The sequence below is a fragment of the Phaseolus vulgaris genome, chromosome 2 (assembly GCF_000499845.2).
Source record: "Phaseolus vulgaris cultivar G19833 chromosome 2, P. vulgaris v2.0, whole genome shotgun sequence".
Taxonomy (NCBI): Eukaryota; Viridiplantae; Streptophyta; class Magnoliopsida; order Fabales; family Fabaceae; genus Phaseolus; species Phaseolus vulgaris.
The window spans coordinates 26719043-26732118 of NC_023758.2; the positions used below are offsets into that span (position 1 = coordinate 26719043).

Consider the following 13076-nt stretch of genomic DNA (forward strand, 5'->3'; position numbering starts at 1 on the left):
CATGAGATTCAAGGGTGCCTAAGGAAATGAGATTCCGTTTCAACTCAGGGACATATCTGACACCTGTTAAAGTTCTAACAATTCCATCATGTGTCTTGATTTTGATTGTTCCTTCACCAACAACTTTGCATTGAGCATCGTTTCCCATCAAAACAAGACCATTATAAACTGGTTCATATGTGGTAAACCAATCTCTATTGTAAGACATGTGAAAAGTACAACCAGAATCAAGAATCCATTCATTTTTAGACCTTTGTTCAGTGTTGGAAGCTACAAAACAATCCCCATCAGATTCAGTTTCAACAATACTAGCTTCGGCAAAATTTTCTGGTTGTTTACCATTTCTCTTATCTTCTCTATCTTGCTTATTTTTCAATTTATAACATTCAGAGAGCTCGTGTCCCTTTTTCTTGCAATAACGACAATATTTGGAGTTCTTGCCTCTAGATTTTGACCTAGATTTATGTTTAGTGTTCCTACCTTTCTCTTGGTTTCTCCCTCTAACTACTAATCCTTCATCAGAATTTTCAGAATGAATTTGAGTATCAAATTTTTCTTTGTCTAGTAAATTAGTCTTGACATCATCAAAGCTTAAGGTAAGATAATTACCGTATAACATAATTTCTTTGAATTGTCGATGCGAGGGTGGTAGAGAAACAATAAGTAGAACTGCTTTATCCTCATCATCAATTTTAACATCCAAATTTTCCAAATCAATTATGATGGAATTAAATTTATCAAGGTGAGATTGGATGGGAGTACCTTCGGACATTCGGAGTGTAAAGAGTCGCTCCTTTAACCGGAGTTTGTTTGCAAGACTTTTGGTCATGTATAGAGACTCCAATTTACTCCATATGCCTGTTGTACTTTTCTCGTTGATGACCTCACGCAACACCTCACGGGACAAGCATAACTGGATTGCAGACAATGCCTTTTCATCCATCTCATCCCACTACTCCTCCGTCATAGTGGTTGGTCTCATCATTTTACCTGCCAGAACTTTCTTTAAACCATTCTAGGTGAGAACAACTAGCATCTGGACTCGCCAGATAGCAAAGCTGATTTTACCATCAAATTTCTCAATATCCAATTTTGACATTATTGAACAATAGATCCTGGTTGAATTATCAAAAAGCTCTGGTGCCAATTTGTAGGGATATCGTGTGCGGAAGCGTGATAATTTCAACCAAAGATTATGAGAAATTAAAGTAACAAGTAAAGTGAGAATGATACCAGAATTTTTAGGTGGAAAACCCCTTTAAATAGAGGTGAAAAACCACCGGCGAGAGAGCCAAAACTTCCACTATAATGGTACTGGGAGTACAATGAATTCCTCTCAGGCTAATGATACATAGCCCCAAAACAAATTCTCTCTATATGGGTTAAACACTTACACCCAAGAGCAGAAATAGAGAGTATAGGAAAAGAGAGAGGAAGCAAGTGTGTGTTGCTGTTTTTATTTTTTTTGTGTTACATTGCTTGAAGGAAGCCACTATATATAGTGGTTCTAGGAGACAACAATAATAAATACAATTAATGGTAATTAACCTCCCATTGATTGCAATTGATTGCGGCAATTAACCTCCCATTGATTGCAATTGATTGTGGCAATTAACCTCCCTTTAATAACAATTAATTGTCAACGGTAAGTAACCTCCCATTTATGCCAAGTTAACGGTAAAGGTGAGTCATAACCCACAGTACTGTATGGTCGCATAAAAGAAGTTCTTCCTCTAGTTATTGATGAGAGCCAATAAACTTTTCTAAAGAACAGAGGATTGCTTGACAGTGTTCTTATGGCTAATGAGGTGGTGGAAGAGCTAAGGAGAAGAAGGAGGGCGGGGGTGTGTATGAAGGTGGATTATGAGAAGGCGTATGATTCAGTTAAGTGGAGTTTCCTATATGATATGCTCCACAGACTAGGTTTCCATAGCAGATGGATAAAATGGGTCAGAGGGTGTTTGGAATCCGCTTCAGTGTCAGTTCTGGTCAATGGAAGCCCAACGAAGAAATTCAAACCCTCTAGGGGACTGAGACAAGGTGATCCATTGGCTTCGTTCCTCTTTCTTATTATAGTTGAAGGGTTGACAGGGCTTGTGAGGCAAGCGGTAAAGGCAAAGTCACTTTCAGGTGTGAAAGTGTGGGGGGGGGGGGGGGGGGGGGGGGGGCGACGTGGAAGTATGCATGTTTCAATTTGGTGATGACACTCTATTCATGTGTGGAAACTCCTACACCAACATTTTCACTATCAAGGCGATTCTGAGGTGTTATGAGCTTCTGTCTGGTTTAAAGATCAATTTTCACAAATCAAGATTGGCAGGTATTAATGTTGACAGAAATACCGTAGAAATGTATGCTAAAACCCTAAACTGTAAGTCCATGAAGATCTTTATTTAGTACTTGGGGTTCCTAAAATGTATGCTAAGAAGGATACAGTTTTGGGAACCAATTTTGAACAAGTTAAGTGCTAGACTTAGTACATGGAAAGGGAGATTTCTTTCTTTGGCTGGCAGAATTTGTCTTATTAAGTCAGTGTTTACTGTTATTCCTCTTTTCTATTTATCTTTTTATAAAGCTCCAACAGCGGTGTGTGAAAAGATTGTTACTATTCAGAGGAGATTCATGTGAGGTTGGGGAAAAGTACTCAAACCAATCTTCTGGGTCAGTTGGGAGAAGGTATGTAAACCTCTGGATGAAGAAGGAATGGGGGTTAAAGATGTCAGGAAGTTCAATTGTGCTCTATTGAAAAAAATGGAAATGGAGGATGCAGAGTGATGAAAAAGGGAAATGGAAAGATATCCTAGAATCCAAATATGGAACGGTTGATGGGAGTATACATTGTCATCGGAAATTTCAATCTTGGTGGTGGAGAGATATATCAAAAGCTTGTGGTGAAGGAGATGAAGTTGGGTGGTATCAACAAGCCCTATCTTGGAAAATTGGTTATGGGAACAAAGCTAGATTTTGGGAAGATGCTTGGGTAGAGAATGTGAATATTAGTACCCTGTTTCCTAGACTACACTCCTTGTCTCTGGATCAAGATCTAAAGGTGGGGGAGGTTGGCGAATGGGGGGAGTTAGGGTGGCAATGGCGGCATAACTGGAGAAGGAGCATGTTTGTATGGGAATCTGTGTTGGAGGATGACTTGCTAAGATATTTAGCTAAGGGGGCTCTGAATAAGGAAGCCAACGATTGTATTGTGTGGGGAGGGGAGGTATCAGGGGCCTTTTTAGTGAAGTCGTCCTATGCTTGTTTGACTAACCAAGATTCTGGCACTAAGGAAGGAATCTTTAAAATGTTATGACAAACAATAGCAACACCAAAAGACCAAACCACTGCTTGGAGGATCCTATTAGATAAACTTCCTACCAAAAACAATTTCATTCGAGGATCCTATTAGATAAACTTCCTACCAAAAACAATTTCATTCGAAGAGGTGTACTTATTAGCTCGCCATTATGCATGTTCTGCCAAGCCTCGTAAGAGTCGACCCAACACTTGTTCTGTGAGTGTACACATATTCAGCGAGTATGCATTCTTTGTTATAGTTGGATAGGTGTCGTGCTGGCACAACATAATGACTTGAAGTGTAACTTTGAGAATTTTCACTTAATGCACTTCATCTCTAGGTAGAATCAAGTTTGGAAAAGTATGTGAGTGATAATAGTAAGGTGTATTTAGATCAAAGAAACGGGGTTAAAAAGGAATTCCGGATGCAAAAGAAATTTTTCCCTCGGCACAACTATTATCTTGGTTTTGGTTGGTTTTTGGTTGAAGCATAGGATAAAACTCTGTCTGATTGGATCCTAAATCCTAACCAATGCATACCAAGTATTGACTGAAAGGAAGGTATGCTGGGAGCTTTTTTGGGTGATACTGGGGAGATAAGGTTGGAGGTGGAACATACTGTTGTTGTTTTGGTAGAGGGAGAAGGTCTGATGACCTGTACATATGAGTTCGCCTAGGAAGAAATCAGGTTTTGAAGGAAATGGAAGAAGTAGGAGTATATGCTGGGTGTAGTAGCTGCTGGGCGATGGACTCTTGTACTTGGCAGCAGGAAAATATTCTGTGTGTAATGTGGTCCCTCAACACAAATTGCGTGCTGCCAAGAGGAAACATTTTCTTGGTGATTAATTGGGGGTGGGTGCGCGACAATATCAATGTTCAAAGAACTCCAAAGTTAGGGGTTAAGCGTTTCTATCAGCTGGATCAGAGGCACTAGAGGTGCAGATTTACTGGGTTTCTTTTTTCGGGTTACTATATGCAGCTATGGAGAGCCAGTTAAAGATGTTGTAACAACCCATACAGAATCATGGGCGTCAGATGTGGCCATCACAATCCTTGAAATTTTTCCCCTTGAATTGAGCATTGCAGGAGGACCGGATACTCCTTCGGTTTGGCTGGATGGATGAAGGTCCGTAAAGTACTCTTGGAGCTACGAAAAGCCAGGACGCTCTTACATGCTTAATGTCTTTGCTGCTGGGAGAAAAGGCTATTGTGGAGGAAGGGTTTGGTGCTTTAAGGGGATGAATATATTTGTTTTTTGTTCAACCGAGGGGCCTATGAAGTGTGGTCCTGGTGTGATGTAATCAATCTTGTAGGTGCGGGGCGGGGCTCTAATTTTTAGAGCCATAATGACGAGCATGACAGTCACTCGGTGGTGGAGGGAACATGAAGGAATGTTGTCAAGGGCATAACAGGGCAGCTTGGGATATGTTTGTGCGTGGCAGCAGTAGAGTCTACACATGGGAATCCTCACGAGCATATTTGCCACTTTCTCTACTTTTTAGTAGCAACCATGGCAAATAAAAAGGGGTTTAACCACTGCTTCTCTTTTTTCTGCCAAATTCTACAACAACCATGTCAAATCAAAATCTATGATTTGATTTTGTTGCGTTTATAAGGTTGAAACACCCCTACCCTTTTAATTTTATTTTATTCTTTTACTCATAAAAAATAATAATATTTCTCTCAAGTTGAACTTCCCTCAGTCATCTCCTTCACAAGCTCAATCAATTGGTGCCTCCTCTCCTTCAACATCACAACACCTTCTCAAAGCCATCCTTGTAATTATGTTATTTGTCGCATGGCTAGCTCCTTCCCTATGTTCACCTCCTCTCTCAAACCAGCCTTTTGCATCATACTGTTCAAGAACAGCCTTGTCTCCTCAACTTTGATAGGAAGGTGCTGGTGTAGCATGCGACATCCAAGGAGTTCAGTCATGCAACCTTTTTCATGAACCTCCAATAAGGTCCATAGGGTGGCATTGCAAAATCTGAAGAACCGTAAGTGATGTAGTCCAAATTTGTTTTTTTGGGTCGGTTTAGGAAGCAAGTTTCGTTGGTTTTTGAGGCATTGACTTGCCATTTCAGGCGATGAAACAAGAAGACAAGACTTGGAACCAAACCAAAGGAAGACGAAATGACCATAGCGAGATGAGATGGTGTGAAATGCTTGGTGGGGCTGCTTGGTGAGGAAGTAGAGGTGTCCTATTACAGGGAGGGCTATAGGACTTGGTGGTAGGCGTCTCTTTATACCAAACTTTTTGAGGATTACACGTAACAAGAAGAATATTGAGGCTAGCAAGAAGAGAAGGAACAAAATATGGTCACCAAAATCTGCCATGAATGTTGGAAACAGTTATCAATGAACAACACAACCAGCAATCAAATGATTGGGGATTCAATGTTGTAATGTTAAAGAGGTTCTTCCTGCTTAAGTATGCATATTATGTCGTTCAACTTGTTAAGAAAGCATGTTCTAAGAGTACTATATAGTGATAAACCAATTCTGTAACAGATTACAGAATTATAATTAAGAATATAAATAATCTTTTAGTAAAATAAAATAGTAAGAAACTAATTTAGAAACCAATTTTTTTTTAGTTTCTAAAATGGTCTCTAATTTAGTTACTATTGCAACTAATTATTTTGGTATCTAAAAAATGGTTTTTATTCCATGATTTTCTTGTAGTGACCTAACGTGATTAAAAAATAAATATAATTTTATTCTCTTAAAAATTGTATTAATATTATAAATGGCTACCTTAATTAATATTTAGTTGTTATTGATCTTCCTTGTCCTCTACTTATGTATTATTGTTTTCATTAACATTGACCAATTTTATATTCTTCTATGTAAAGTTGTAGTGCTCTAGTTCCATGATTGAAAATCAAACATTTCTTTCACAGTTTAGGAAAATAACAAACTACATCCACAATAACACACAATCAACATTCCATGCCAATTTGCTTACAAGAAAGATTAAATGTTCATGCACAAACATAAAGTACACACTTAAAAGGGATTTTTCCATAAACACTTTAAAAAAATTTAAAAAGTTTCTCATAAGCTAACAACTTTTGAGTTTGGTCCTCCTTCACGGTACTAACAAGCACCAAACCCTAAACCCTAAACCCTAAACCCTAAACCCTAAACCCTAAACCCTAAACGAGATTGTCCACTTTGGAATTCAGTGATCCTTCACAATTTTGTCCTTAAAAGACACTTTTCAAGAGGGTTAAGGGAAAAAGGAGTATATAAATTATTCGTCATCTTAACTCCTAAACGATGCTATCTTAACGGACTCCTGAACGATGTGAGACTATATTGGTCATACTTGAACAAACTCATCAATCGAGGTCTAAAGGGAACAAATTCCCCCTAATTGAGGGCTAAGGATTAAAGATTCGTCTTTGGAATATCATTTCGTGGACAATACCTCAAACGCGATGATTGACCCTAACGATGTTATCTTAACAGATTTGAGGTCGAAACATTAGTGTTGTCTGTGGCGATCGAAAACTTGTTCCCTTAGCCCTCGGGGGGACTTGTTCGGTAGGTTCAATTATCGTCTCATATCATTCAGAAATCGAGGCTAACAATAGTGTATATATACCTTAGTCCTTTATCCTTCCAAGACATCTTCTAATTACAAAATCAAAATTTTAAGTTACAAAACGAACAATACATTAGATAGAGTGATTGATCTATCGATACCTTAGATACGGTGATTGATCTAGCTATAAATTTATATTTATACATAGGTTACAATAAAAATATAAAAGTAATTATGAGAAAACTAATTTCATTTTTTTTCTTGTAAGTGTTTAGGAAAAAGTCCATCTAAACATACCCTTAGCCCAAAGGAGAAGACCTAGCAACAGAAACACATAACAAAGGATGTGCCCTAGGAAGTGCCGTTCCAGGTCTCTCTTCCATGTCAACTACTCCTTTTCCTTCCTCACCAACCTTCCATTCAAAACACTCAATCATACCAGCCAAGGTTATGGGAATAATCTGCAAAGCTAGTGAAGCACCAGGGCAGCTTCTTCTCCCAGCTCCAAATGACAGAAGTTCAAAATGTTGCCCCTTCAAGTCCAATGGGCTTTGTCCCTCTTCATCAAGGAACCTCTCTGGCTTGAACTCAAGTGGGTTTTCCCAGTAGTTTGGATCTTTACCAATGGCCCATACATTTACAAACAAAGTGGATTTTGTTGGAATGTCATACCCTTTAACATTACAATCTTGAGTGGATTGTCTCACTACTAAAGGTCCAGTGGGGTGAAGCCTCATTGTTTCCATTACTATGGAGTGAACATAAGGAGAGTTGGGAATATTTGATTCCTCCACCAATCTATCTTTACCAACCACTGATTCAATCTCTTCCCTTGCTTTTCTCATCATCTCTGGATGATTTATTAGCTCAGCCAAACCCCACTCTATTATTGTGGTTGATGTCTCAGTTCCAACACCAAACATATTCTGCAAATTACATAACCAAAAAACTTGTACTTTATTTTTTCCTTTAACACCAATAACATAAGCTTCTCATATCTTATTTAAATAGGAAAAACTATTATTCAGTCATAATCACAGTAAAAATCATATTATTATTTAATACTGCAAAAAGTTTTATGCGTAGAAACTATATTGTTACATAGAAAATGTGGAAGAGGTAGGAGTGTGGGATGATTTGGAATGGAGGTGGACCTTAATCGGAGGAGAAGTAGATTTGAATGGGAATTGATATTGGAATCTGAACTCGGAAACCATTTCTCTAGGGTCAGAATAAGGAAGGATGTGGAGGATACCCTGCTGTGGAGAAGTGATGAATATGGCTATTTTTCGGTAAAATTAGCATATGAGTGTCTGTCTAAGCCTGAAAGGGGTCCCCAAAAAGAGGTGTTTATCCTCCTTTGGAAGGTGAGACTTTTCCTAATGTGATGCTTATGGTCTGGAGGGCACTGTTGGGGAGAATCACCACAAGACTGAGTTTGAGAAGTCGAGAGATTATGATGAACTCTACCGCGTGTGCGTTATGTTTGTCCGCGGAGGAGTCTTGCCAATATCTTTTTGTGGAATGTGGACATGCATGGCGGGTGTGGACTATGTGCTTTAAATGGATCGGTATATTGTTCGCCCAACATAATGACATTACGACTCACTTTGAGAGCTTCTTTCTGTTAAATGGTAGCCGAAAACAAAATTTGGTCTGGAAAGGGGTAGGATGGACAGCTATAGTTTGGAGCATGTGGAAGCATAGAAATGCAGTGGTGGACGCTGAAGAAGTGTTACATAAGGCCCAACTTAAATCGTGGTTGTGGTTAAAGCATAAGGGACACAATTTCTCTTATTCGTTTTCTGACTGGATACTGAATCCTTGGTCCTGTATTAGTATCTATAAGTAATTGTCTGTATGCGATATAGGAAGACGGCGGAAGAAGGGATCCTTGAGGTAACCGTGGAATTTGAGAAAGGATGAAGGCTGGTCCTGTGAGGGGGTGCTCCTTTATGTGTTATTAGTTAGGATCTACTTGGTAGAGTGGGCAAGGAATTACGTTTGCTCTGCAGTGTGCTCTGGTGCTGTTACTGATGTCTTGGTTTTCTGTAGGTGTAACTTTTGTGTTGTCATGGTGTGGGGAGACCGTTGTATAAGATGTTGGTCTGAAGTGGAGGGGGGTGATTTTGGCGGCTTTGTGTGGTTGTTGGGTGGAATGGCAAAAGGTGCTGGTGTTAATTGTAGAAAACCATTGTGCTGCCCTGTTGACTGTCTGCTGGTTAAGATCTGCTGGTTTTGATGACCAGGTATTCACCCCTAGTTCTGGATCTGTCCGAAGGCATCACTATGTCTTGGTGTGGTGTTTCGTCTAGGACTGCAGATGCTAATGAAGAGTGGAGGCTTAATATGATGGAGTTTGGTTAAGGTGAAAGTTAGGAAGAAGGGGAAAATTGGAGGTAGGGGAAGTCTTAGTTTGCTTTGTGGTAGATGGATGCTTAGGTGTAGGTCTGTTTGATGGTTGAGTGTTGATGTAGAAGTTTGTTCCGCATGCAAAATGTAGAATTTTTATTCTGGTATGGTCACTGAGAGGGTTGGTGCAATAACCTTATGAAGTTGATTGTAGCATGGTGCACCTTTATAATGTTTACCTAGAGGCTTAGTCATTTCATTTGTTCTTCTTTCTAGGGTGTTCTGTTTTTATGGAATAAGTACTGCCAAATAGTTTTGTGCCTCTTTTATGGGTATGTGCATGTAGTATATGTCACTTATGGCTTTTGCTCTATGACATACGGAGGCGTGTATCCTTTTACTTTAATTAATTTATTGTTGATAAAAAAACATAGAAAATAAGTAAAAAGGGGAAAAAATTTAATTTTTTTGTAGCATGAAAGTTTTTACAGTATTTAAATTAAAATAAGGGAATTTAAATATATTTATATTCTATCTAATATAGAGATAAAAACACTAAAAAATGGTAATGGATATACTAGACCAAAGCAAAGAGGAAAAAGAACAATGAAGACAAGAAAGAAGTAACATTTTTGATTGAGAGTATGATAAGTTAAAACCCAATCCTTCGTTGCATGCTTATTCTTAGTCTTAATTAATTAGAGCATTTAGCATGACACAAAGGGAATGTCACGAGTCTTGGTTTTGGGATACAAATCATGGGTTGAGCTCTTGAAAGAATAAATGAGGTTCCTTCTTTCATGTCAACACAACCACAATTCTCTTCATTCCATTCAAAGCACTGAATCATAGCAGCAAGGGTGGTGTGAGCAACCTTTAGTGCCAGTGAAGTTCCAGGACACCTTCTTCTTCCACTCCCAAAAGGCAAAAGCTCATAATGTTGTCCTCTCACATCAACTTCACATATTTTTCCACTCTCATTGTCTTTGCTAACAAACCTTTCTGGTATAAACTCAAGAGGGTTATCCCAATGCTTTGGATCCTTACCAATAGCCCACAGATTAGTGAAAACCTGAGTTTTTGCTGGAATGTCATATTCAGCAATGGTGCAATTCTTGGTTGATTCTCTCAATACAAATGGAGAAGGAGGGTGAAGCCTCAGTGTCTCCTTCACTATGGCTTGGAGATAAGGAAGATTACCTATATCTAATTCCATCACCATTCTGTCTTTGCCGATGATACATTCAATCTCCTTCCTTGCTTTCTCCATTACTGTTGGATGGTTAATTAGTTCTGCCAGTGACCACTCTAGAGTAACTGCAGTTGTGTCTGTTCCACCTGTGAAAATATCCTGATAAATTATAAAGAGAAATTGTTATTCACTCAAAATCTTAGCATACTTCTACGAAATTTATTGGTTGTAGAAAAAGGGAAGTGACAAGAAAACTAAAATTTAATAATTCTATGTGGGACTAATACATACATACGGTAATTGCATTCGCCTAAGTAGTATAAACATAAACATCTGATAATTTATAATTTTTACATGTAAGATATGAGAGACAAGTTTATATATTATATAATTATAAATTATATAAATTGATAATAAAGATTTATGTGTATAAATATGTTTTATTTTTTTTAGTAAAAAGATATTTTTTATAATTGGTTGAGAATGATTTATTATTTATTTTTATAATTATAATAAAAATTTATACAACAAGTTTGAGTTTTTAAAAAATTATTGTATTACTTATTTTTAAAATTGTATTAGAACCAGAAATCCCATAAATATATTTTTAATAGTGTATTTTACAACACCTGTCATACAAGCTAGACTTTTTTTTATCGATGAAAATAACATAAAGAAGCCTTAGAAGTTAGAACTTCAAATTCTAAAGTGAGGTTCCTAAAGAATATTACCACCAAGAAGGCTTTAATGTTGTCTCTGGTTATTTTCACCTCTGAGCTTTGATCTTCATAAATGCTCAAAAGAGCATCAAGAACATCTTTTGGAGCATCCTTTTTGGTGAATTTATTTCTTGCCTCTTCATGTTCCCGAATGATACTTTCAATGATGGTGTCAAACCTCTCACGAGCCTCCTTCATTCTCTTCCCAATTCCCTGGAGATCCAATTCCCTACAAAACCAAAAATAATCTGCGAGGTTAAACATTCCACTCACCTTGGAACACTCCTTCACCCTTTCTGTCACCTTGTGAGCCTCTCCATCAATGTTGAAACAGCTTTTGCCTATTGCCATTCTCATCACTATGCCGTTTGTTAGCTTCAAAAGCTCATCTCCAACATTCACACCCTCACATGCTTCACCTTTCATTTTCATCATCACCACAAACCTATTTATCTCCTCTCTCCTAATGGGTAGGAGTTGATCCAGCATCCTCCCATTAAGAAGTTCTGACATGCAAAGCTTCTTCATGAACTTCCAGTAGGGTCCATAAGGGGAAAACCCTAGATCAGACGAGTTATAAGTGAGATGGTTAATAGCAACATTTGCTGGTCTGTTGGAGAAAGAAAGTTCATGTGTTTTGAAGATCTCTTGGGCAATTTCTGGTGAGGAAACAACAACAATGGGAGTGGAGCCAAGGTAGAGGTGAATCAATGGTCCATAACGATTTGAGAGCTTCTGAAAAGATCTATGAAGTGGTGGCTTTAACAAGTGGAAGTGTCCAATAACTGGTAAAGCCAAAGGACTAGGAGGAAGGCGAAATTTTGCAGTTTTGAATATGGCTTGAAGCAATACTATTGAGGCTAGGAAAATAAGGAATATAGGTATGTAACCTTCAATATCATCCATTATTCTCTTTTCTTTTCTTTTTATTGGTAAAAAGGAAATAAATTAAATTGAAGTATTTCAGATAAATCTCCTTTAGGTAACCAGAATTAATTTTCAAAAGACCTTACATGAACTATAACATAAAAAAGATTGAGGATAGTGACCGAAAAACATAAATAATCTCACAATTCAACATAAACTCCTACCATTTTGTGATAGATCTCATGATGCTAAATGTTCAAGACATCAATCAGAATAAAAAAAATTTATCCCACAAATTTTGGAATTCATCCATAACCTACATGATATATATGCTTGAATGAGTAGCTTTTATAGAGAGTAATTTGTTGTATTTTTTGAACACTGAAGTTTATATGAGGAGTTAACGAGGGAGCATGATGATGTAGGTTTCTTAGTTGGAGAAGGCATTATGTCATTGAACTTTGTTTTAGAGTTCAAACAAGTGCTGTCTTTTATGTGAACTACAAAGAATTGGAGATGCTTGTGTGTGACATAGCTTCGGCATAAATTAATTAATGCCGGAAGAAATTTAATTATATCCTAAACAAACCTTGTTTTGGTGGAGGTTGTACCGCAACTTTTACTATCAAGAATCTCTGTTCTGCTGCCTTGTCGTTGGATAGCTTCAAGGAGAGTTAAATACACGTAACTATTAAATAAAAATCAATTTTAAAAAATAATTAATTATTATATTAATTAAATTAAATAATATTTTAAAGACTAAAAAATTAATAATATATAATTAACTATTAAATATTTTACTATCAATTATTAACTAATTAAATAATATTTTAAAAATTATTTATTAATAATAGAAATTAATTTAGACATCAATAAATTTTTAATCTTTAAAATAATAACTAAGTTAAAATAATAATGAATTATTTTTTATTTTTTAAATTAATTTTAATTTAATAATTTTCTTGTAGAATTTTTTTTTTACAAAGATCTATTGATAGAAACTTGTAAAAAAAATACTAGTTTTTATTTATTTATCTTATCAATTAACTACTAGTGGAAACACACGATTGCATCTGTGTATCTACATTTTTCTTTTTTACTCAATTTT

General features: G+C 37.0%; 3 protein-coding genes across 3 annotated transcripts; 1 reads left to right on the plus strand and 2 right to left on the minus strand.

Annotated features, from left to right (window-relative positions):
- Positions 1-1796: 1796 nt before the first annotated feature.
- LOC137809287 (uncharacterized) lies at positions 1797-4412 on the plus strand. The gene is made up of 5 exons (XM_068610418.1): positions 1797-2108; positions 2576-2676; positions 2764-3214; positions 3630-3649; positions 4268-4412. The coding sequence occupies exons 1-5, from the start codon at positions 1797-1799 to the stop codon at positions 4410-4412; spliced, it is 1029 nt and encodes a 342-aa protein (XP_068466519.1).
- A 2725-nt stretch (positions 4413-7137) lies between these two features.
- LOC137809288 (3,9-dihydroxypterocarpan 6A-monooxygenase-like) lies at positions 7138-7761 on the minus strand. The gene has a single exon (XM_068610420.1). It carries the CDS (start codon positions 7759-7761, stop codon positions 7138-7140), a length of 624 nt encoding a protein of 207 aa, XP_068466521.1.
- Positions 7762-9797: 2036 nt separating this feature from the next.
- LOC137811126 (cytochrome P450 93A3-like) lies at positions 9798-12572 on the minus strand. Its single transcript, XM_068612726.1, has 2 exons — positions 11114-12572; positions 9798-10541 (listed from the first exon to the last, which is right to left on the minus strand). The coding sequence occupies exons 1-2, from the start codon at positions 12005-12007 to the stop codon at positions 9885-9887; spliced, it is 1551 nt and encodes a 516-aa protein (XP_068468827.1). The 5' UTR covers positions 12008-12572; the 3' UTR covers positions 9798-9884.
- Between the last annotated feature and the right edge of the window lie 504 nt (positions 12573-13076).

Coding starts and splice junctions, on each gene's coding strand:
- LOC137809287 (XM_068610418.1), top strand. CDS start 1,797: ATGGCTAATGAGGTGGTGGAAGAGCTAAGGAGAAGAAGGAGGGCGGGG. Junction 2,109..2,575: donor CAGGGCTTGTGAGGCAAGCG/GTAAAGGCAAAG, acceptor CTTTTTATAAAG/CTCCAACAGCGGTGTGTGAA. Junction 3,215..3,629: donor GTATTGTGTGGGGAGGGGAG/GTATCAGGGGCC, acceptor CTTCATCTCTAG/GTAGAATCAAGTTTGGAAAA.
- LOC137809288 (XM_068610420.1), bottom strand. CDS start 7,761: ATGTTTGGTGTTGGAACTGAGACATCAACCACAATAATAGAGTGGGGT.
- LOC137811126 (XM_068612726.1), bottom strand. CDS start 12,007: ATGGATGATATTGAAGGTTACATACCTATATTCCTTATTTTCCTAGCC. Junction 10,542..11,113: donor ACATTAAAGCCTTCTTGGTG/GTAATATTCTTT, acceptor ATAATTTATCAG/GATATTTTCACAGGTGGAAC.